The sequence below is a fragment of the Quercus lobata genome, chromosome 2 (genome assembly GCF_001633185.2).
Source record: "Quercus lobata isolate SW786 chromosome 2, ValleyOak3.0 Primary Assembly, whole genome shotgun sequence".
NCBI lineage: Eukaryota > Viridiplantae > Streptophyta > Magnoliopsida > Fagales > Fagaceae > Quercus > Quercus lobata.
This window is the reverse complement of record NC_044905.1, coordinates 32,215,090-32,241,169: the sequence shown is the minus strand read 5'-3', so window position 1 is coordinate 32,241,169 and position 26,080 is coordinate 32,215,090. Positions and strand designations below refer to the sequence as shown.

The window sequence follows — 26,080 nt, the reverse complement described above, 5'->3', positions numbered from 1 at the left end:
TCAATCATTTATGTAGTCTCACACACACACACACACACATATATTATCTATAATTTGTAAGCTCTGAATCTTTTGATTCCTTTTAATAGCTATAGCCATAAATTATTCTTTTGAATGTAACCTATCTTTTTCTTATATTTCTCTATTATTTAGTCATATATATTTTGTTTTGTTTCAATAATTTATAAGTAGTGAATCATCTGATTCTTTAATATTTTTTGGTTTTTCAAAAGTTTTAATATCTGAATTTTTGAGTTATTTTTTTGCAATATCTGAAACTATCTGACAATTTTTTTGTAAGTCATTGCACGTTTAAGCAAGGGCTTTTTCTTTAAATTGTAACACAAATTGAAGTCATAAAAGAGCAAATCATGCAAGAGTGTAGTTTCTTAATCAATTTAAGATTTTATAAAATTATTTTAGTCTACCTCACAAATAAGTAGGTTCCTGTGTATAGCACGGGTTAGCAACTAGTATATATTTATATATCTTCCACCTCCAATAGCATCCTTGCGTTCTTTGACTTTAATGATCACACTCTGCTATATTTTCCACAGTAGTATCATCCATGTACATTCAACTCTCTTTTCACACGTTCTGTATTTAATGCCATTTTTCTACGGATTTGCAAACTCATTGTGCCACCACACTGCTACCTACTTTAGCTCCTAACCGTTCAATGTTCAGCAATGTGGCCGGGGATTATGATGACTACATGAGAATAATCATGATTCTAATGGCATGTTAGCAATCATTTCATTTTTTCTTCAATACAATTGGCCACTTTTTAAGTTAAATCCTTATGGGTCCTAACTTTTCTTCTCTTGAGTTGGATGATTAACATAAATTGTAAATATGTGAACCACTTTAAACGATGAGCGACCAGGTGGTATACATTTGGAATTTAAGGAGAACTAGCCAACTAGATTTTGAACCAGATAAAGTCCAACAATCCATAGAACCTTTAATTGCTTTGGTTATAAGTTGTTTATAATTATAATAAAGCAACTGATCGATTATATCCCATCCAAAAAAAAAAAAAAACTGATTTTATATAAAGAAGACTGATACTCTACCCCCACAATAATTATAATAAATTCAACTTTTGCATGTCCATTAGATATAGGAAACGACTTTACCTGCATACTTTGGGCAACACTCATAGTAGAGGTTTTGTCCATGCATGGACTGCAATATAGAAGCCCTTTTGGTTAAGGCTAAAGAAGCACTTTTAGCGCAGCACTGGAAGCATGAAACCAGCATCAATAAAGGACTACTCCTTAGTTTTGGGCTTAATGGGAACAGCAATGTTGCATGTTGCTGCCGTCCAAGATGGCAAGACCGTCCAGTTGGCCTCATATTTTAACCAGTGGGCTCATTTCCATTTTTTCTGTCCCTACTTCTTAAATGGTAGACTAGTTGGCCCTTTTTTCCGTAGATGGTAAACTAGTTAGGATACCGAACAAAAAGATATTTTACTAATTATAACCTGTCATATATTATTATTTTACTTTACTTATGAAATAACTAAATTAAAAAAAAAAATTAGACACCCGGCATGTCACAATTGATTGAGCAAAAAAATGGAACACAAAAATAGTATAGAAAAATTGTATTCTACACACGCTTAGTTTCGTATTCTTTGTTTAAAAAATTCATTTGATTATTGTCTCTTTTTCATTTATAAGTACAACTTTTTTAAACAACCCTATTTTTATAAGGACATGACTTAAGTACAATACTTAGGTGCTGTTCCTTAGGTTCATTTCTTATGATTCTGCCATTTGGATTTTTTTTTTATAAAATAGAAGTGTATTTTTTGGTTAAGTAGCCACATGGTTAAATATTAAAAATAAAATAAAAATAAAAATAAAAATAAAAAACCCTAAGGAACAGCGAAAAAAACCTAAGAAACAACATTTAAAATATTGTACCTAAATTTTGTCATTTTTATAAAGCTATGAGATAAGATGTACCAAAGATGCCAATAAACATTTTTAAGTTCAATAATTCTTAATGAAAGAAACAGATTTTAAAACTGAAAAGTTAAAAGATAATTTTTTTTTTGGTTAAAATTAAAAGATAATTCAAAGTTGCAGGCTTAGTTTTACTTTTATAGCATGAATAAAATAAACTAGAGGTGACACAGACCTGGTATATATTATTTCTCCTCTCAGGAAATTATTGGTATGCTTACGCATGCATATTAGATAAGGATGATTATCAAAAATAGATAAGGATGACTTTATTAACATTGCAGTTGATTGAAATTCCGATAGAGAGTTTAAAACTCCCTGTATTGAAATGTCAGCTAAGAACGTCACACGCCAGCCTTAAATTTAGAACATCATTTTAGATTTGCTGACTAGCAGATCATAAACTAGATATATCCCTGTGAATATTCTCCTATGTTGTTGATTCTCAGTTGGGCTGACTTCTTAATTTAACATGCAATTTGATTTATATATAATTGAAAAAAATTTATCTGCAATCTAGAACCGTAAAAAGGCCAAGTTGAGTGGAGTATTAAAGTTCAAGATTATTTATTTAATTTTATTTCAAACACGATTTAGTTGGAACTTATCAACAAACTAGATTATATGTTCAAGTTTACTTTTTATTCTTTTTTTTTTTTTTGTTGAACAGGTTCAAGTTTGTGCATGAACTCCTTGAGTAACTTATTATTATTATTATTAATTAACACCACAACTAAAAATTTTCTTACGTCTTCACAAATTTATCCTATTAATTATTAATAAATAATTTTTTGTTGAAATTGGATTATTTGAGTTAATTAGGTAGAGTGATTTTCATTTATGAATTTATAAAAATTAAATTTACCAACCTTGTATTGTTAAAAAGGATATACAATTTACAATGAAATAGCCTTTATATATATATATATATATATATTATATCAAAAATTACAAATAATAATTTAATAACTTATGAACTTAAACAATTAAATATCAAAGTCGAACCAGTAAGGTGCTTTGCTCACAGAGCAGTGATAGCTCCAAGAATTTTTTTTTTAGGGTGGTCATTAAGAAACTTAAATTATACAAAATCTAATAAAAAGAAAACTTCATACATTGACAAAAACACACACACAAATACATAAAAACTTTCAATTTCCTTTTACAATTTTTTTTTTTTTTTTTGGAAATTGTTACATGATAGTCTTGTTATCAGTGTTGCAAACTACACCTCTTCGGAAGTTTAGTTCAATAAAAATTTTCTTGGACTTTTTATTTTTATTTGTAAGGACCTAATATATTGTTAAGGGGTACCAAAGTTTAAGAACACAATTTGGTTTCAAACTTACTTGTAGTCACTCTCACTAAATGAATTAATATTATTACATATTTTGAAAATCTAATTGTAGGGTCACATTTTTTAGCCCAAGCCCAAGATGTATGGGATCTTGGACCAATGAGCCCGATACAAAAAATTTGTAGAGAATGGATCGAAGAGCTAGGTTTTAGTGCATGACCAACAGTTAACATGGTGTATATCACGGTCAAGCAAGGATGAACTGAGTTTATCAAAGAGGGCTGGTCCTCGGCACAGTCTGAGGAGCTTTTTCTAATGCCTCTTCAGTGATAGGGTTTTCAGCCCCCCTTTTCTGCCTCTCTTCACCCTCTTTTATAGTAGTTTCCTTTCTCCTGAATTAGGTTCCTAGTGCTGATACTTGTCCCATCAGCCCTTCCTCCAAGTGGTTGGGAGTGGTTGTAAAGACAGAAAAGCATCGCTATATCAAGTACAAGGCACTGAATGCAATAATGGCAGCTTTTCCCTTAGACATTTCTATTCTCTCCGTTGTCCTTTTCTGTTTTAGTACTTTTCCTGTTCCATGGAGTGACTCGGAGTGCCACTCTCAATAACAAGTCGTTCCCTTTGTCCTTGGCCATAACTGGTCGAAGAAGGATTCTTCCCATGGTTGAGGAGGGGTTCTTCCTTGGACTGGGCCCCTGGCCCAACGTGTATGTTGATATGGGCTCCCTAGTCTGTTACCCCCACAATAGCCCCTCGAGATTCTTCTTTTCTTCCCCATGAGAGGAAAGGAGGATCTCGATGTGATGATAGTCCTTCCACGCCCATTTTGCACTATGTCTGATTATAAGACATTCTTTTAGTTTATCCAAGCCACGTTCCTGCCATTTCGGTACACAAGGCGCGCTTTCATTAAGGTCTTTTTATGGGGTGACGCAAATCCAACAGTTGAAGACTGCTTTAGAAATTGAGCGAGATTTATCTCGCTTGTAATTCTTTCCTGAAAATTTGAGCAAATTAATTGACACCGGGTTTGTCTCCTATATAAGACACATGGGGAGGGGGGGGGGTCGCTCCTCTTCATTTACAGATCCTTGAGTTCTGCGAGAGTTTCAGGCTCTTGACTCTTCAGATGTTCCCAAGGGCCCCACCAAGGCGGTGATTGAGATTTAGGGAATGAAATGGCTAAGGATAAGGGTGAGAGTGGAGGAACCAAGCCCTCTTCAAAAGCCAAGGGCGTCGCCAAGATTCAGAATGACACAGTTAAGGCAAGGGAAGTAGAGGCCAAACATATTTCTCCCCTTCGACCGGATAAGAAAGAAGTCTCCCTTCCTTCAGCCAAAGTCCGAAGCAGGTGTAGGTCGCATCAGATTTTTGGTGCGACAAAGTTTGGATTTCATCTGGCGCCGTGTGTCACGTGTGTGCGAATTGGGATTTTTCATTGCCGATACCATCCATACTTACTCAGTCATTGCTAGAGCAATACTTGCTCAATTGTTGCTAGAGCAAGATTGTGGATCTAGCGTCTCTGCTTCTTCTTCTCTCTCATCGCCGGTACCATCCATACTTGCTCGATTGCTGCTAAAGCAAGGTTATGGATCTGGCATCTCCACTTCTCCTTCTTTCCCATCGCCGGCACCACCCATGCTTGCTCGATTGCTGCTAGAACAAGATTGTGGATTTATCGCTCCCATGGACTGCTTTCATAGTTAGCTTTTGAAACAAGCTTGTCTAAGCCCTTTTTTGAACAATTTACCTCTTCTTTATCTAATAAAAAGATGACTTTATTTCACTTTGCGAACCTTTCCTTTCCTACAATAATTGTTTTATGAATGGGTGTGTCGGTATCTTTTCTTTCGAATAGTATTTAGAATTGAGGCCGTTGATGGTAAAGAGTTGTCACCCTGAATTTATCAAAACTGACGAGCACACGACCATTAACTTTAAATAAGTTAACTATATAGGACTAATCAGAAAAATAACCGTGTGTTCTTCATTGCGAATAGCGCAACCGCCAAAGGACGTGTAATTTAAAGTAAATGATCTGAGGGGATCACCGGGTACTAAGGTTCTTTTTAACATTTACGATGATGTTTATAGCATTAACCTCCCTTAAGCGTCTGGTTCGAGGACCGTGGCGTGACTAAATTTAGCTTAAACACTTAGAAAGTTGCCAGTACGGGTTAGTTTCCACAAAGTAGAAGGTCCGAGAACCATGCAAGATCTTGGTTCTGTCTAACACTTATATTCTTTTTGAAGTAGCTAGTTTCCCCATAGGTTTAAGTTCGAAGACCATGTAAGACCGTGGTTCTGTCTAGTACTTAGGTTCTTCTTAAAGTAGCTAGTTTCCCCATAGGTTTGAGTCCGAAGACCATGCAAGACCTTGGTTCTCTTAGATTTTTCATGAAGTAACTAGTTCCCCCATAGGTTTGAGTCCGAGAACCATGCAAGACTTTGGTTCTGTCTAGTACTTTCTTTGAAGTAACTAGTTTCCCCATAGGTTTGAATCCGAGAACCATGCAAGACCTTGGTTCTGTCTAGTACTTAGGTTCTTCTTGAAGTAGCTAGTTTTCCCATAGGTTTGAGTCCGAGGACTCTGCAAGACCTTAGTTCTGTCTAGCACTTAGATTTTTCATGAAGTAACTAGTTTCCCCATAGATTTGAGTCCGAGGATCATGCAAGACATTGATTCTGTCTAGTACTTTCTTTTAAGTAACTAGTTTCCCCATAGGTTTGAATTCGAGAATCATGCAAGACCTTGGTTCTGTCTAGTACTTAGGTTCTTCTTGAAGTAGCTAGTTTCCCCATAGGTTTGAGTCCGAGGACCATGCAAGACCTTGATTCTGTCTAGTACTTATATTCTTTTTGAAGTAACTAGTTTCCCCATAGGTTTGAGTCTGAGGACCATGCAAGACCTTGGTTCTGTCTAGTACTTATATTCTTTTTGAAGCAACTAGTTTTCCCATAGGTTTGAGTCTGAGGACCATACAAGACCTTGATTTTGTCTAGTACTCATATTCTTTTTGAAGTAACTAGTTTCCCTATAGGTTTGAGTCCGAGGACCATGCAAAACCTTGGTTTTGTCTAGTACTTAGGTTCTTCTTGAAGTAGCTAGTTTTCTCATAGGTTTGAGTCCGAGGACCATGCAAGACCTTGATTCTATCTAGTACTTTATTTGAAGTAACTAGTTTCCCCATAGGTTTGAGTCAGAGGACCATGCAAGACCTTGGTTTTGTCTAGTACTTAGGTTCTTCTTGAAGTAGCTAGTTTCCCCATAGGTTTGAGTCCGAGGACTATGCAAGACCTTGGTTCTGTCTAGTACTTTCTTTGAAGTAACTAGTTTCCCCCGCGGGGATTCATCGAGCCGGGCTATTAAACCTGCAAGAACTAGCCCCTTGACATGTGTACGAGGCATATACTTAATGTCAGAAACCCCTAGAATTGTGCCCCATTTAGCAACCATCTCCCCGTAATCAGTACCTCGAAGAGTGGCCCTGAGCGGAAGCTGAGTTATGACAATAATCGTGTATTCTTGGAAATGATGGGGAAGCTTCTGTGTAGCATGCATCACCGCCAAAATGGTCCTCTCAAGGGACTCTTACTGATAGGAGCTTGATCCCACCATGATCAACCGTTGCACTCACTAACACATGAGCTCTTCCCACAGACGACGCTAATTGTAGGGTCACATTTTTCAGCCCAAGCCCAAGATGTATGGGATCTTGGACCAGTGAGCCCAGTACAATAAATTTATAGAGAGTGGATCGAAAAGCTAGGTTTTAGTGCATGGACAACAGTTAACATGGTGTATATCACGGTCAAGTAAGGATGAACTGAGTTTATCAAAGAGGGCTGGTTCTCGGCACGGTCCGAGGAGCTTTTTCTGGTGCCTCTTCAATGATAGGGTTTTCAGCCCCCTTTTCTACCTCTCTTCACTCACTTTTATAGTAGTTTCCTTCCTCCTAAATTGGGTTCCTAGTGCTGATACTTGTCCCATCAGCCCTTCCCCCAAGTGGTTGGGAGTGGTTGTAAAGGCAAAAAAGCATGGCTATATTAGGTACAAGGCACTGAATGCAATAATGGCAGCTTTTCCCTTAGACATTTCTATTCTCTCCGTTGTCCTTTTCTATTTTAGTATTTTTCTTGTTCCATGGAGTGACCCAGAGTGCCACTCTCAGTGACAAGTCGTTCCCTTTGTCCTCGGCCATAACTGGCTGATGAGGGATTCTTCCCATAGCCGAGGAGGGGTTCTTCCTTGAACTGGGCCCCTGGCCCAACGTGTATGTTGATATGGGATCCCTAGTCTGTTACCCCCACATAATCAATGAATTGCATTTTTTCTATGTTCTTAAAACACGTCAAAATTTCATGCTAATTAGATGTTATTTACCATTCGATCCATAAAATTATTTTTTATGTATAATTTTAGATTACAAAAACTTGAAATTTAAATATTTGATTGATGACATAGCTATTGATCTTTTATCTTCTTGAAATTTTGCAAGTATGAAGGATTTAATAAGAAAATGTAATTAAATGGTGGATTTGTTAAATTTTACATTCAATAAAAATAATATTGAATAGAGTTGTAGCCTTAGTCTCCAACCAAGCTTGTTGCCAAATTGTCTAAAATTTAATTATGTTGGGCCTTAAAAAATTTAGGGTGGTCACAAAGTTTTTTTAAAGATAAAAAATTATAAATTTTTAAAATTTATACATAATAATTTTTTTTTCTAGGTTAGGCTAGTCCTGTAACCACCCTAAATTCTATGTAAAACTGCCCCGGAGACAAAGACTTGAAAACAACGTTGTCTTTATTCCACTTATGAAATCTAGTGAAAATCCACCCCTCCATGAGTAGAAATGCACTCTATCAGCATATTTTTATATATGTATACAAATAAATATATAATATCATATATATTTTTAAATCGACATTCAAACTCACGAGCTTATTTACAAAAACATTATTAAATTTGGCTCATTTAATGGTCGAGTTTTAACTTTGGCTTAAACATGACTCATTTGCAACATAAACAAATATATATATATATATATATATATATATATAACAGTAACCCTGAAATGATACACCATTATTAATTAGTATAAAAATATTTCATTTCTTTAATCAAACCGTAACAGCGTCTAATTTAAAATTGACTCCCTTACTTGTAGGAACTTCATTTACTTCTTCTCCTTACAATAATTTAAAAAAATAAAAAAAAAAAAAAATCCTACTAAAAACTCTATTTCACCTAGGAAAATAAAACTACTACATCCTTAGTTGTGATGGAACCCTTAGAAATTGAGCCTAGGTTGCTAGAGAGAGGAGCCTATCTCTAGATAAGGTCTTCTCAAGCTCCACACCATCTTTGCTTATAAATCTGATTAAGAATACAGTATTAAATATGGTTCGAAAGAGAGAAGGATTGCTGAATTGGCCACTTGTTTGGTGCATCTTCAAGGTAAACAAAGTAACGACATTTTTTTTTTTATTGGGTGTGGGGAAGTGTTAAATAAACCAGACACGTAGGAGACATATTCCGAAGTATAAACTGTGACAACTGTGGAAAACTAAAGAATGTACAAAAAAATTTGTTTTTTCTTTCTGTACATTAATAGATCAAAGAAAGTTAATCATTTAGATTCCAAATCTTCCTCAGGCAACACATTTGTATCTTCATCCGGTAATATTACTACTCTCTTAGCAGACCCTGAATTTGAAACTCTCTGGTTATGATACTGTTGCACCACCAATACTGATGCTGATGTTGAGAAATCAGGAGAAGTCAACAAGCTACCAACTTGGCCCAGTTCAAGGCAATCACTCTTCACATTTAAAGTAGTAACCTCATGCATTCTACCGACCAAAAACAGATCACATCGACTACATTCTAAAATGACATCAATAGTTTCTGCAGCATTTCTCACAACTCTCTCTTCAAATTTGATTGAGCTGTCCTTTAAATACTTTTGTTTGAATTCAACAAGAAACTTTTCATCTCCAGATCCTTCTGAAGTATTGGAGGTTTCACCAATATTAACAACCTCTTGTGCAATCTCAGGGCTTATTATGAAGTGAATGACTGTTAAACTAATACCAGGGTGTTCAGCCATTCGAGCCCCATAGGCAAGGGCTTCGCGATCATCACCACCCCCAAAGAATAAGACAGTTAAGGTTGAACAAACATTGCTTGCAGATACATGGGTGCTTCCACCAAGTCCACGGTCCACCAAGATCCCCACAGAGCATGGTGCATGCTCAAGAACTCTCCGGTTAACCCAACGATAATCATTTCGAGTTGTCTCCAATGCTCCATCAAACCTCTGATGTTTGTGGAATGGGAGAATTATCATTGATGCTCCTTTACTCTCAGCACTCGTGCATATGTCCTCGTGAATGTTAGTCATTGGAGATATTGCTGTCATTGGGCGAATGGACACACGGCTTAGCTGCTGGAAGGCCTCAAAAGCTACAACAATTTGATTGTGATCTGAATGCCGCCCCTTATTCCAAAAGGGTAGCCCATTCTTTCTTGCCTTGTGGACCATCAGAATTGCAGATGGCCTCTCAGTTAGCTCCATGAGATGCAATGCATACACACAAAGTCCTTCTTTCTTTTCAGTCCCACGTGAAGCCTCAATGAGATTAATCATCGCAGGGATGTTTGTAGTACTGTGGAAACAGGCCAAAATCCGAAGTTGAGCATTTGAATCATTTCTCTCAATTGTTCTATTCTTGTGATAGGCCTTACTCATTCTTTTAGCTGGCTTATATACTGCCATAACTAAAGGTGTCGTAATAAAGGTTGTGAAGATAGCCATCAGAACCATGATAGCAAATGTTTGATCATTCAATACCTGTAATAACAATCATCTATTAAGATCACGAAGTACATAAAATCCAAATAAATCTAATAGATTAATTTCTTCCTTTTTTTGTTTGAAAGGCAAAATATTAAAGTTACCTTTCTGTCTTTGCCAATGTTGAGGACAATGAGTTCCACCAAGCCTTTAGTATTCATCAGGATCCCCAAAGCTACAGCCTCCTGAACAGGCACTTTGCAAAGAAGGGAGACAACTACAGTACCAACAATCTTCCCAAAACATGCTGTAACAATGACTAAAACAAGAAGACCCCATGACTGAGGTCCTCGAATTGTAGTTATATTGGTTTTCAATCCACTTGAGACGAAGTACAATGGAAGGAAGAGACCAGATACAAGATCCTCAACTTTTTCCACAAGAGCACCTGCAAATGGCCCTTCCTTTGGGACAAGAACTCCCATGACAAATGCACCAAAGAGGGCATGAATTCCAATAGCATCAGTGACAAACCCAGCTGCCAAAACTGCAGCTAAAGTAGCACATACATACAACTCGTCAACTGGCTCACCCTCGGGGCAACGCTGTGCCATCCATTTAAAGATAGGAGGGACAATGATTGACAGACATAGAACAAAACCAGCTCCACACAAGAAAACCCATAATGAAACAAGAGGAGAACGGCCAGTACCAGAGAGGGAAATGGCAAGAGCAAGTAGAATCCATGCAGCCACATCATTGACAGCTGCTGCTGACATGGCCATTCGGCCAACATCAGTGGTTAATAGCTTAAGTTCAGCCAAAATTCGGGCCAAGACAGGGAAGGCGGTAATAGAAAGGGCGACCCCCATGAACACAAGAAATGGGGGTCCATCTACACCTTTGGAAATACTTCCTTTGAGGACAAATGATGTTCCAATTCCTAATGCAAAGGGAAAGCTGATTCCCGCCATGGCTATGCATAAAGCTTTCTTTCCAGTCCGACGAATTGACCTTGGGTCTAACTCTAGGCCTATAAGAAATAAAAAGAAGAGCAGACCAAGATTGGCTAAAGTATCCAACACTGTGAGGCTTCTAGATGGAAAAATTGCATTTAGATAGTCCTGGTTGTGACCTAGAGCAGACGGACCAAGTAATATTCCACCCTGCCAACAAAAACAACAAAAATCAAACTCTCCCCTGGAAATGAAGATGCAGACATTTTAAGAAATTATAGGAAATGATACTGAATTGCATTAGTTGAAGCTAAGTTACAACCTTAAGCCCTAGAGCAGGTCTGTAAATTTGAATTAAGTAAGAGATTCTAGAATAGGTATAGTTTGATGAGACAGACTTGGTTATAATCAAGTGCCAACCAAAAAAAAAAAATTTATTTCATATTGGAATGCAACAAAAACTGTTACCAGTGGATTATGCAAAAAGCACTAATAGTGTTGCGTTCCTAGACCCATGTTTGAAATCCAGTTTTTCTTAAATAACAGGTGAAGATATTGGAAGTTGCTGGAGATATAACAAGTACTACAAAGTTCAGGAATTTAACTTCACTAAGCCCTTATCTGCTACCTCAACTATGAGGCAGAGTAAACAATACCACTTGGTTCTCATATAGAATTCCTTTCATCAATGACTCAAATACAGCGTCCATTTTTTGAGTTTACACTCTACAGTTTGCAATACCACAAGTTAAGTAACTATACCCAAAATTAGATAACCCCTCTAGATGATATGTTTTTAGAATTTTTACTTGGAATCAATTCCAAGAATAATTCTGATACACATATAACTGTCCTTATTTGAAACATTTTTTATTGTAGGAAATACCAATACGCATTGGCAATCCCTGTGACTCAGATTATGCCCGCAAACCTGATTAAACAAAGAGATTGAGAAAGATTACAAATAAAAATTTCAATAAAATAAAAGCAAATAGTACTAGATTCCGAGGTGGAAGTCATGACAGCATAGTATTATTTAGTGCCGACCCTATATAATTTAAGGAAAACTTGGAATAATTGCATAGTTATGACTTATGATACGTATCTAAATCCTTATTGTTAATGTGTAATAAACTAAACAAAAGCTGCAAGTCATTATCATGTGAAAATACAAAAACACACCAATAAAGAATAAGAAAAGAAGAGGGACTTACCACAATCTCTGCAATCACCCGAGGCTGTCTTAATGGCCTCAAAAGAAAAGCAAGAATACGTGTGAGTGCAACCACAAGACATATCTGCACGATGGCAAGGGGGAGTGAAAAATGAAGAGGATTATCCCCTTGGAACAACCCATTTGATGTAGCCTGCATGGCTGCCGGACATGCACTAGCATTTGTGGCCATTTTTATTTTGCGGTAAAACAAACTATGCAGAGGTTCTCACTTCAGTTCCTGCTTTAGGTGAGTCATATATTATTCCTTTTTTTAAGTCCAACTGAAGAATTCTAAATAATATGCATTGGAAAGGAATACAGATGTCCAAACACTTGTTAACAAAAGAGAAAATTACTGACACCACAAACTTGTCTGCAGATTTAAGTAACATGGGTTAGAAATACGGACACCAAAAATTGACCCCTAATGGCAAATTATATGTGTGTGTGAGAGAGAGAGAGAGAGAGAGAGAGAGAGAATATTCCTGCACCTCACACATATTGTGAGAAATGAATACATGATAAATAATTTTTAATACGTGCTACATAATTATTACTGGTTTGATTACATCTCTGCTAAATATCACAAACACGTGGTAGACGAAGGTGCCAAGTGTATAGGAACTAGGAAGGTGCATCCATCATGTTGCCAAGTAGTGATCCAACTCCAAACACATGACCACATTTAAAACAACTTAATTTGGGAACCGGCTTGAGTTCAGTTTTATTGCGTATTAGATCTATTCAAATACTTGTCACATATTTATACAATAATGAATTTGGTGCATAAGTATTAATTTTTTTAAGTACAAAAATAAGTAAGAAGAATAAAAGATTCTAGTTTCCATACTTCACATCACAATCAAAACTCGGAGGACTTTGAAAAAAGAGACCAATAGAAACACAAAAAATATCTTTTGCCGGTGTACTTCACATCACAATCAAAACTCGGAGGACTTTGAAAAAAGAGAAAGACCAATATAAACACAAAAAATATCTTTTGCCGGTGGTTATCAAAAGCGCCTGTTAGACTCACCCACCAGGGCCACCACCAAGGCAAAAATGTCTATGCGGCTATTGAGGAGACTTCCAATAATCCAAAATATCTACCATTTCTTCTTTCATTTCTAGCTACCATACCAAACCAATATTTCTCGGCATACAAACGGTACCGTCTATTACACACAACACAACCGTATACACACTTCATATATATATATATATATATATATATATTTTCCCCCCAAAAATCGTAATTTCAAGTCACCGTTACTGTTAATATTGGAATAAAACATAGTAGAATTGTACTGTATTGGAGAAAATTCGTGGAAAGTGCGCAGCTGATTGGAATTGACTATCATCTATAGTCTATACTCTATAGAGATTGGAATTCTTAATTGCATTAAGCCAATTGAAAAGTACATTAGCAATTTCGTGCATGGATCGTGGCATTATTGTCTTTTAGCATTAGAAAAAAACAAAAACTCCATTCAAACCTATTAAGAGCATCCCAACAAGGCAACCAATTCCCCAAATTTGTTTCTACAGCAAAGAAGCTATAATCAGAATATTTTACTTTAAGCTATTCACTGTTATCTCTAGCAACTCACCTAGCAAACTCAAAAAAATAAAATAAAATAAATGTGGGTTGTTAAAAAAAAAAATATTTTAATGTGTTGATGGTTATGGCTTTTATTTATTGTTTTAGAATAAAATATTTGATGTTGGATATATTATAAAGTGAATTATTAAAATAGATAAAGTAGTGTTTTAAGTGGTTAAAAATTAAATTTTTTAAATGCTTTAACTTATTAAGTAATTCTAAAACCACTCCTTATATAAACTCCATTCAAACTTATAGTTGATTGCCTATTATCACCATTTTTTCTCCACCACTCATAATACACCACAACAAATTTGTTACAAAGTTGTGGGTGTGGTATTAAATATTGACTTAGGTAGTTTCGTCCTTTTTTTACATATACCAATAAGTGAACGTTTGGATAGAGACAAACGTCCACCATTTGCGCATCCAGCATTTTGTGTGTAGATCCCAAAAAATTAAGTACCGTGTTACTATTTACATGATTAAAAATTAATATTTAAAAATTATTTTGTTACAATATTTTTAATTTTTAATTTTCAATAATAAATGAAATCTAAACCGACCATGAGATAGTGATTACGTGACTCTAACTCTAGACTTGTTTCTTTTAAAAAAAAACTCCAGAGACTTTTTCAATTTTCAAATGAAATCTACGCAACCAATGCTGAAAAAATCTTTACTCAAAAAAAAAAAAAATTGCTGAAAAAATTGCCAGTCATGTAGTCGTGGCCGCCATGCCCAAAAGACGACAATGTCCCTGTACCTCCGATGAATTTACAACTTCTACTGTATAATAATGTCCTTTCAAATTTCAATACGAAAATGGACAAGAAAACTTTTCCAATTCAGAAAACTCCAGTTTCCAGAGATACCCAATTGAAAACAAACTAGAAAACATTAAAATTTACGATAAAATCACATGAAGGGTATGAATTTCATCAAAAAACAGAGATTCAAAAAAACAAAAACAAAAAAAACAAAAAGAAGAAACCAAGAAAGCACTACGACCAGTGTTATTGCATTTTCATGGATAATTTTCTCAGCATCCAAAACAAAGATAGAGATAACTAACCTGGATCTTTCTTTGACAAAGCTCAGAGGTAAGTAGGAAACTGTTAATGCCCAACTACCAACTTTATTTTCTTTTCATTTCCATTTTGCACCCAAGAAAAGTTTTGTGGTACTCTTCTGTGCAATTAATTTGTTGTGATCTTCCAGGACAGATAAAGGAAATAAATGAATGTGTTTGTATGCTAAGAAAATTTTTCCAAATATTGAGTAAACGGTGGATGAACCGAATGGTTTAAATGCTGACAGGTTGAGACTTGAGAAAACGCAATGGAAACTATCCTGTTATAAATACACAATGGAAATTGTTCAATTTACTAGTTTAGCCCCTTGATACAGTACTACCCATTTTAAAATTCAGTCACCTATCTGACTAAATAAGTTAGCTAACTTGTTAGGAGCATCTCCGGTAGATTAAGCAAATTTTTATACTGTTTGGAGAATGAATAATAACTTTTATCTTTTAGCTATTCACTTTTTCAAATTCATTTTCCAATAAATTGTCTATCTCATTTAAATATTATTTCTTTATTCATTATTTATTCTTTTTTTAACAACTATACATCTTCTAATATTTTTTTATTCAATACCTTATTATTATAATTAAAAAAAAAATATTTGAAGAAGGAACTGTAGCCCATCAGACTTGATGAGCTACTGTTCATGAGCCAAAAAAAATTCAGAATATAGATAATCCATTGAAGAATAAACAGTAACCTATTTTGTAGGTTTACTCTCTAAAGTAGAGAGCATTTTGTGTTTAGCTCTCCTATTGGAGATGCTACACCCTCTCTTTCTCTAATTCTATTAACTATATCCCTCATTCATCTCACTCTCATCTCAAACTAGAAAATCTCTCCACCACCAGATATCCATGGCTGTTGTCAAGGGCAGCCACTATTAGCCACTCTCATGGTCTCTTTTGGGTTTGCTCTTCTCGTTGAAGTCTAGCCTAGGCCCCCAAGGCTAAAAGCCTGAAACCCTTGAGCTCTGCAACCATTGGAAGCACACTAGTGATGCAGTGGCCGTTGATCGTCCTCCTCCTCCTCTTCTCTTTCTTTGTTTGTTCTTTAGTTTTCCTTTAATTTATCTTTTCTCCTCTCCTCGTTGGATTTTATGTGGGTTTGGGGATTAGGTTTGTTCTGGTTGTTAGGACATGATGGTTTTGGTTGGATTCCAAACATGGGGTTTTTGGGTATGGTTATTTGTAGATCTATGATTACATGAAATTGTTCATTGTCTGTTCAAGTTCTCTGCTTCTCTAACTATGTCCCTAGCCGCAAACAAGAAGCGACAAACCTTTAGTTGACAATGCAATGCACATAATTAAGTCAGCCTTTTCGTTCTTCTAAAATCTCGATTTCTTTAAAAATTTAGGCCCCGTTTGGTAGAGCATCTTAGTAACATGTTTTTAGTTTTTAAACAACATTACACGCATTTTTACATACTTTTTCACCCACATATATTTCAAAAAAATACAAACAGCATTACTCAAACTCTTCAACCAAACAGGCCCTAGAAGTCTGAGAGATTGAAAAGCCAAAGAGGTTGGGTTTTCTCATGGGTTCTTTAACATTTTGGGAAACTGAAAACAAAAGTGAAAAGAAAGAGACAGATAAACGGACTATGTTAACACGAGTTATTTAGTCAAACATGTGGCTGAATTTTAAAAATGGTACCTAAGGTACTGTATCTAAGGTACTATATCTAAGTTTTGCCTATATATATATATATATATATATTGAGAAGTTACTCATCTCTAATTGAGTTGTTTTAGAATTACCTTTTTTTTTTTTTTTCCCTGTTTTGTCAAAAATTTGTCAAAGTTACCTATAACTTTGATATAGATGGTATCATTAGTTTTATCACTAATTCCTGTCAAAGTTATAGCAAAAAAAAAAAAAAAAGTTGTGGTTCTAGGTTTTTCCCTATCTAATTTTGTTATTTATTGGATAAGCTTTAACTTTGACTTTCCAATTATTTTTTATATATATACAAGATAGAAATTCTACTTTAATTTAATCTAAGTGTATATGTGTGTGAAATTCCCTCTTGGAGACTTGAATCTCGGCCTGAACCCCCCACACCCCACAAGCACTTTGGGTCCGTTTGGATACAGCTGAAAACTGAAAACTGAAACTGAAAACTGAAAAACACTGTAGCGAAATAATTTTTAAATGTGTGAATAGTATCGTGGGACCCATTTTTAATGAAAAAGTTGCTGAAAAGTGAAATTTGTGGGTCCGTGAACAGTACACGATGTGCTGTGATTGGTCCAAAAAAATTTGAAAAGTCAAAGTTTGCGGCTACTGTTCATTGAACAGTGCATGAACAGTAGCCGCAACACCCAAAACGCGTGAAAAAAAAAAAAAAAAAAAACGCAAACGCAGGATTGGGCAGAAAACGCCCAATCCAAACGCACTCTTATACTTGTGGAGTGGCCACTGCACCAATGGTTGGCAAATTGGAATAATTTTAGGGGCACAATTTTTCTATTTTTGAGTGGGAGAAAAATTAGGAGCACACTTAGATCCTGTTTGGGATTGGCTTATTTAGTTTTTAGCTTCTTTTTTATACTATTCATAGGTCTTATTGCACTTTTTAATACTATTCATGGATCTGATTGTATTATTCAGCTAACTTTTAACTTTTTTTCTACACTTCCAATAAAAAGGTTTTCAATTTTAGCTAAATAAGTTATTTCCAAATAAACCCTTAATGGTACAACCAACTTCACAAATTTGTTAATTTATGTGAAATGATTGTATACATAGACATGCTACAATAATTAACCATCAATGTTATATATATATATATATATATATTACCAACATTGGGTTACATTTTTTCTTATACTCTACATGCTTGCAAAATTTTAATATAATCTATTATTTATCAAATATTTAAATTTCAAATTTTTGAATTTAAAATTGTACATAAAATATGGGCTTCTATATCAAATAGTAAGTAGCATCCTATTGGCAGGAAACTCCGTATGTGTGTTAAAAATATGGAGAATATATAATCCCTACTATGAAATTTGTGACATATTAATCTAATAAAAGTTATTAAGTAATGTAACTTTAAAGACGTGTTTAGTAGACTGTAATATACATTCTAATGTAATAGTTATTCATATGGTTTATCTATTCTTTAGTTTGGTATTGTTTTGATTATAAGAAATAGTTATTCCTTATGAATAGCTATTCTTTAAAATAAGGAATAATTATTTCTCTCTAAAAAGGTTGTAATAGGTATTCCTTAGTAGGTGCAATAATTTCTAAAATTAATATATTTCCAAATAAACAAACTTGCCATATATACGCAACAATTATAAAAATAAAAAACCATAAAAAATAACTCATCTCTTTTTCAAATTTAAAAAAATATATATTTTTTAAGGAAATATAATTGTATGAGTAAGATATTTCCTAAAATAAATCTTAATTTTTATCTAATGTTACAACTCACAACCAAACTTGTAAATAAGTTTAGTTTTTCCATTACAACATAGATATTCCCATGCAATAATAAATATTACAATTCCTATTGTAATCCTCAATCAATGTACCAAACATACTCTAAGCAATATTACAGCACTAAATTTTTTTTTCTTTGAATGTAAATTTTAACAAAAAATTACAGTGGGATTAATAACAATAACAAAATGGTCATTATACTTCATCAAAAAAATAAATCCATTAATATGACAGGTTTCAATGTTTCAATTAGGTCATCATGCATCAATACCTAGCAAATATATAAATAATTAGGTCTGCAATTTTTTTACAAGGGAGAGGGAAAAAGATTCTAACACAAAAATACACCACAAACTCTACTCAAAAGCCCTGCTTGGTAACTTTTAAGGGAGTCTGAGCAAGTTATACTACACATACACGCTCTCTTAAGCAATATATGGCAATTACCTTTTTTTTTTTATTAGAAACAAACACACACACATACAGAAGGGAAATAGAATATGGTATTAACTTCTAACACTAAAGCACACCACAAATTTTACTCAAAAGTCATAATAATTTTTAAGGGAGTGTGTGACAAAGGAGAAGGAAATGGGTTGAATGATGACATTAACTCATTGTTTAATTTTAGTTTTACGGTATAAGAACGTAATATTACTTTTCATTTTACATGGCTAGGCTACGTACGTGCCATACCGGGGCTATTTTATTGTAATATATAATATTTGTCTATACAGTAAAAAACACCTGAAAGCAGTACAGGAGCAATGCGTTAAATTTTTAGTTAAATATATGATTTATAGTACAATCAATAATTTATCATAATAATCTAACATATCAAAATTGGAATAAAAACCTTTTTTTTAAAGAAGAAATTGGAATAAAAACCTGTTGTCACAAGCAGCAACTAGATAAAAGAAGCCCCAATGTCCCTTGCTGGTATTTCAAAAATATATATATTACATAAGAAAACATGATGATAAATTTTGCATTTGAAATTTTGAATGGGGAAATCTTGACTCCGACCTAGTTTGGGTTAAATTTCTCTGATCATTTATCGAAAATGATTCAAACTATTTAAAAGTAGAACACGAAATTCAAATAACACTATCAATACAATCCAATTACGAGTCAATAGTCAAATACCAACAATTTCCTACTCCCACCAACTCATTTCTTAACTGGTACTAATTAATTTCCTAGTAATGTGAACCAACTAATAAATAATCATTACTGTTCCTTTCTAAACAATTAATATACCTAACACCTAATAATTTATAGAGCCTTAATAACCCTCCACCTTCGAATAAAGTTCCCAGATTTAAACCAAGCAATTGAGGGCTTGTTTGGTTTAAAAAAAATGATCACTCATCACTCAGTTTTCATCATCTATCACTCATCATTCATTACTCATCACTCATCACTCATCACTTAAAATACCCAAATTTCCTACCCTACCTGTTTGGCATATTTTTTCAGTTTCTCATCACTCAATTTTTTTTACTTTTTATGAGACCCATGCCTGAGCAACATGTCATAAGTTCTGTTAGCCTACCCACCTCACCCTCACTCTCTTCATTTCATTTTCTTCCCCTTCAGTCACCATTGCCCTATTACTTTCAGTGAAGCTGTCCTCTTTCTCTTTCATTTCTCATGTACACACACATCAACAAGAACAATCCTATCCCAAACCTACGGCCAAACCATCATAAACATACAAACACAAATGAATACAAACATAAACTCATAGGTACCCACATATGTTAAAATCAAAACCCACAAATACCCAAATCAAAAATCACAAATACAAACCTTATGCCCAAATCAAATCCAAACCCACACCATAAATCCTCAACCCATTTTGGCATTTCGGACCTAGGCATCTCAAAGAATCTCTCCAGAGATGAAGACAACAACGATGATGAGTTTCTCTGGTGCCGGTCTATGAATGCGTCGCTCCAGAACTCCACCCATCTCGGTGTCCTTGCTCCGGCCGATCCACCTTGGTCCAGACTTCTTCGTGAGAAATTGGATGACGAATCGGCCGATTTCTAGCTCACGGATCTTTGCCTTTTGAGAATTTGAGGATCGGACAACTTGGAGCTCCGGAACAAAGACTCACGCTCAAAGAAATCGGATAAATCCAAACCGCAACAGAAGATCCGATTCTCGTCCATGAAGAAAATCGGGTTCCCGGCTAAAGATGGGTTACAAGGAATGTAGCAATGGTTGAAGATAGGAATCAAATGCGGAGCTCTCTTTAGAGCGTTCCGGGCGACCCGTAGAGCCTTTTCCGGGTGGGACGGTCTAGGTCCCCAAGACTTCGACCAGATCGTATTTCGAGCGATCTTCATTTAATTCTTCATTTAATGTGAGATGCAAAGGGAAAAGTACAGATAGACAAGAGAGAAAGGAGTAAAAAATTTATGAAGAAATGTTGGTTTTTTGCTGGGAGAAGGAGAAAGGGCAAAGAAGAAAGAGAAAGGGGAAAGAGAGAAAGAGAAAAATGTCGTTGGTGCTTAGGACTTGTCCCTGACACGGGTCCCACAAAGATGCATGTATTTACATTATTGCCACCGTCACTTATTTTTCAGAAATTGAAAACAACTGAAAGTTGTTTTCAATTTCCGTGACTCAAACTCAATTTTTTGAGAATTGAGTCACGGAAATTGAGTTAGAAAACTCATCCAAACAAAGCAAGTCTCTGTGGGGCCCACAAAATTCAAAAATTGAGTGATGAAAACTGAGTATTGGATGATGAAAACACTTAAACCAAACAAAACCTGAGTAATTGAGCTTGTAGCTACTTTGGGCCATCCATCTTTGAATGATGTGGTCACTGGTCATAGCCTAATAACTTATATTACATTGTCTAATGAATAAAATCAGGGTATAAATCTTCCCATCCTCTGTGTGTTGTAAGTGGGTGGGGGAGATATCAAAAGTGTGAGTTAGTCATTATGTTAATAATTAAAAAGAATAACAGAACAAAATCGTGTTATAGGGAAATGCTAACGAGTGCCCTTAGGGCATTGGTTAAGAATCCAGTTAAAGAAAGTTTTTATGGGAAAAGAAAAAAAAATTAATATTTTGATAGCTTTTTTCATTTCCCATAAAAGTGATGTCAAAACTTTCATAAAATGGATTGTTAACGAGTGCCTTAAGGGCACTCGTTAGCATGACCCTATTTATAATTATAATTTATGTAGACATAAAACGTACAGAAAATCGTGTTATAGGGAAATGCTAACGAGTGCCCTTAGGGCATTGGTTAAGAATCCAGTTAAAGAAAGTTTTTATGGGAAAAGAAAAAAAAATTAATATTTTGATAGCTTTTTTCATTTCCCATAAAAGTGATGTCAAAACTTTCATAAAATGGATTGTTAACGAGTGCCTTAAGGGCACTCGTTAGCATGACCCTATTTATAATTATAATTTATGTAGACATAAAACGTACAGTGCTTCCATGTGACACACAGATAGCATTTTACTAAAAAAAACTTAGAAAATATCTTTAAAAAATCATGCAAAAGATCCTTAGAAAATCCTATCAAACAGAGAGAAACAAAGATCGGCGTGAGCAGCTTGTGAATTTTCTTTCTTTCTTTTTTATTTATTTTTATTAATAATAAAACCCCATTTGGTGCCCATGTAAAGAAAAAAGTTTAGCTCTAATTTGGTTACGAAGTTATCATCCTTCAACTAACTATGTGACAATTGAAGAAAATATACATGGGTAGTTCTAGTCACATTACTTTTTTTAGTAGGTCAAGAATTATATAAATAATATACATAAATAGTTTTATAAATCACTTGGGTTAGAGGAGATAATACCTAACTAGTTTGAAGCTAAACTTTGTCATCACGTAAAAGGTCATTTATTATCTAAATAAGTCTATATGTGTGTAATTTACTTTATTTTTTTAAAATTAACATTGGCACTTTGAGTGAATGAATTGAAACAATTTAATAAACATTTTAACATTTTAATTGAAACTTTTCAAAATCTAGAGTCTAATTTGAAAACATTGCCAAATTTTTGGGGCAATCATATTGTAAATTACCACAAAAAAGAGTATATCAATGAAATTTGCATGCCAAAATGAAACTTTTTTTAATGGAATGAAAAGATTTTATTACAAACTAGGAAATTAAAACAAAGGCTGATAATTAAATTCCTCCCTAACTATAGATCGATTAAAAAAAAACAAAAACTAATGACACAAAAAAAAAAGTGGGTTTTAGTTAGCTTAACTGGTAAAGTCTCTGATGCTTGTATAAGAGATCTGGGATTCAATCCCCGCCTACACCAAAACTGATTGGTGTCTTGGTCTGATAATAAAGAGTTATTATCAGGAGTGAACGCTATAGGTTGAAACTCTATCTCAAAAAACAAAAACAAAAAAAAAAAAAAAAAAAAAAAAAAAAAACCAAGGAGGACCATGTGCTAGATCAAAAGAGTCATATACATTGTTCTTTAAAGTTCATTTGGCCAAAGCATGAGATGCGCCACTCTAGGAACCCAATAAACAAAGCAAATTGGGAATTGTGACAGCAAAGCAGATATATCATAGTTGATACAAGTTATTCTCCAAGGGATACCTTGACATGGGGATACAAGAGCATCAACAAAAACTTTGGAGTCACTCTTAACACATATGGATTCAAATTCCAATCTCTCTACCAATCTTAATGCCCATAATACAGCTTCAGCTTGGAGAGAAAGGCTGGTGTATGGGCGGCATTAAGTGTTGTTCAGGGGGTTCAAATGAACCCCCTGCCTTGAAAATAAAAATATTATATATAAAAAAAAAAAAATTTATTAGCTTACTTTACTTTAAAAAATATTTTTGAACACTTGGCTTAAATTTTGCACACCCTAATCATAGAAAGGTCCAACTCAAAACTAAACAATAACACAGGCCAACCCAATCCAAAACTAAAACAATACAAATCAGTCCATCATAAAACCAAACAATAGCACAGATCATATAAATCTTTCTCTCATGAATCTCATCTCATCTCAGTTAATTATCTGACTATCTTAGTATCTTAAACTCTAAGAATAAAGAATGAATATTTGTGAATTGCGAGTGACTATTTTATTATAAATTTTTATTATATGTGTGTGAGTGTGTTTAATATTGATTATGAACAATTTTTTTAATAATTTTTTTTTTGTGTGAATTGTGATGTGTGCGAATGTGTGCATGCATGTATAATACAAACATAATATAACTTTATATAATTTAATTTTTATGAAATACAAAGGGTTTGTAATGATTCAAAATATGAAAACTTGTAGAAAGAAATTATAAAACTTTATACATTTACATGTTTTTTTGTCGGTAACTTGATATAGTCAAGTTTTATTTTAATTAAATTTTGTTTTAACTTATATTTCTTAATGAACCCTCCGGATAAAATTCCTAGAGTCGCCATTGGTGTTCGCTCTTTTGGAACAAGAGAATACCAATTCCCCTCTCCACTCTCTAGCAACAGCTGCAATTGCAAAACATTCAACATACAACACACAACATCGACATTTATTTTAATTGCATTTCTGAATGGTTTATACCATTTTTGCGGTGGTTTGGCTACACGAGGGCAATCATGGCTGACAATGACCAATATGTGATCTGTTATAGACCTTGAGATTGTTTTGTCAAACTGCATCTGGAGATTTTTTTGCCAAAAGAAAACTTTTACACAATGTAAGAATTCCTTTTTAATGTCTATTATTTTGAATCCTTATCCTTCTAATTATTTATTTTCCTTTTTTATGAATTCTTATCCTGTTTCATATGACACAGCTAGACGTATATACAAAGGTCTACTTAAATGGAGAGAAGTTGAAACATTACAATATTATTCTCTATCTTCTTAGAGGTTTACGTAGATGTTTCTTTTCCTTTTATTAATGCATTAATGTTAAATGTTCTTTTGAAGCAACGTAGTATCTCAGCTGGTCAACTTCCTTTAAAAATAACATCAACGTAAGCCTATTTAAGAAGATATCCAATAATGTTGATGTTCTTATCAGCTGGTATACTTTCTGTCAGCGAAGGTTACCTCCCACCGGCCGCGTGAATTTTTTAAAAAATGGTTCCAAGTTCAAACTATCAATGACAATTGGATCAATGATAAAAAGATTTAATAAAGTATCATGTGGTCAAATAAAAAATTTGAAGTTTGAACTCTGCTTGCACTAAAAATTAATTTTTGTCTTTGGTTGATAATAAAGAACAATCATCATTCAACAAAAATCATATATCAAAAAAAAAAAAAAAAATCAATTAGATCAATGATGGTTACCCCCATCCACTCTACAAAAATGTTCCATGCACCACACGCATCACAATGTGGAAGTCAAAGCACATGGATGATGATCTAATGGGGCTAGTTTTGTGGGTCATTATTAGGTAGAATGATACGTACGTTTCCGTTATTCTGCTAATGATGGCAAGTTGATCAATCGAGGTTTTTGCGTTTCTGTCTCCTGCAGAATCACATTACATTACATATTTTCTCTGGTTTGTGATGCACGTTACGCCCTCAATTAATTAGTACTAGAATATGTAAAGGCCGGGGCCGCCGGGCATTATGGTTCTTCCGAATTTTCATGCATGGCCCAGCGATCTTCTTTTTACAATAATATTAATCCTTTATTATTTCCTTAATTAAGACGATAATATTGCTGCTCTATGATTCTTTCTTAGGGGCACCTAGTTTTAGATTTTCTTTTAAGTTCAAGCGAAATGTTAAAAAAAAAAAAAAACTAACCTCTAAGCGTGCGCTCACACGTGTGCTCAAAGGCTCTTTTATTTTTTGGGTAAGAATTAATTTAGAACATTTATTATAATTTAAGATTACTATATTTTCCAATCACAAAAAAAACCCTAGGTGTGTGATGAGTGTTATGCATTTGCGGGTGATATATTTTTTTCATCACACCCCTAGGTTTTTTTTAGTGATTGAAAAATGTAATAATTCTAAATTATAATAAATGCTCTAAATTAATCCTTATCTAAAAAATAGAAGAGCCGCTTGAGCACATGCTCAAGGGCTAGTTAATCCTTTATTATTTCCTTAATTAAGATGATAATATTGCTACTCTATGATTCTTTCTTAGGGGCACCTAGTTTTAGATTTTCTTTTAAGTACAGGAGAAATGTCAAAAAAACCCCATACTATTTTTAGAAATAACATTCCATCCCTTTTAAATTTATAGATAACCCTGACCGCTTAAGTCCACTACAAATTGAGTTAAAATACATATATTTCCAAATGATTGCTTAATAATTAAATTAGTTGTAATTAGTTGTGTTCATTGAAAGGAGAGATAGTTGGCATCTCCCTTGATAGGGACGGGAACGGTCTTCAAACTTACATGTTACCACACACCCGGAATAATTAAATTAGTTATACGATAAGATAATAGGGTTATAATAATAATTGGTAATAACATCTTTTGTAGTGTCATATGTCTATAGTTCAAACTTTAAACTCTGCATCACATGTTCAAACTTCAAACTCTACATCCCTCTCCCCAGTATATATATATATGTATATATATATACACACACACATATATATATATACATATATATATACTGGGGAGAGGGATGTAGAGTTTGAAGTTTGAACATGTGACTTGAAGATTTATAACACATTA

General features: G+C 34.2%; 1 protein-coding gene and 1 pseudogene across 2 annotated transcripts; one reads left to right on the top strand and one right to left on the bottom strand.

The window, feature by feature from the left end:
* Window positions 1–8,742: 8,742 nt before the first annotated feature.
* LOC115975360 (cation/H(+) antiporter 18-like) lies at window positions 8,743–15,165 on the bottom strand. 2 transcript variants are annotated; one of them, XM_031096110.1, is made up of 4 exons: window positions 14,931–15,165; window positions 12,251–12,490; window positions 10,245–11,246; window positions 8,743–10,137 (listed from the first exon to the last, which is right to left on the bottom strand). In XM_031096110.1, the coding sequence occupies exons 2-4, from the start codon at window positions 12,440–12,442 to the stop codon at window positions 8,914–8,916; spliced, it is 2,418 nt and encodes an 805-aa protein (XP_030951970.1). In that variant the 5' UTR covers window positions 12,443–12,490; window positions 14,931–15,165; the 3' UTR covers window positions 8,743–8,913. The 2 variants fall into 2 exon arrangements, with proteins under 2 accessions (XP_030951970.1, XP_030951971.1); XM_031096111.1 differs by lacking the exon at window positions 14,931–15,165 and having other exon boundaries at window positions 12,251–13,393.
* Window positions 15,166–25,728: 10,563 nt separating this feature from the next.
* LOC115978460 lies at window positions 25,729–25,831 on the top strand (annotated as a pseudogene).
* Window positions 25,832–26,080: the final 249 nt, after the last annotated feature.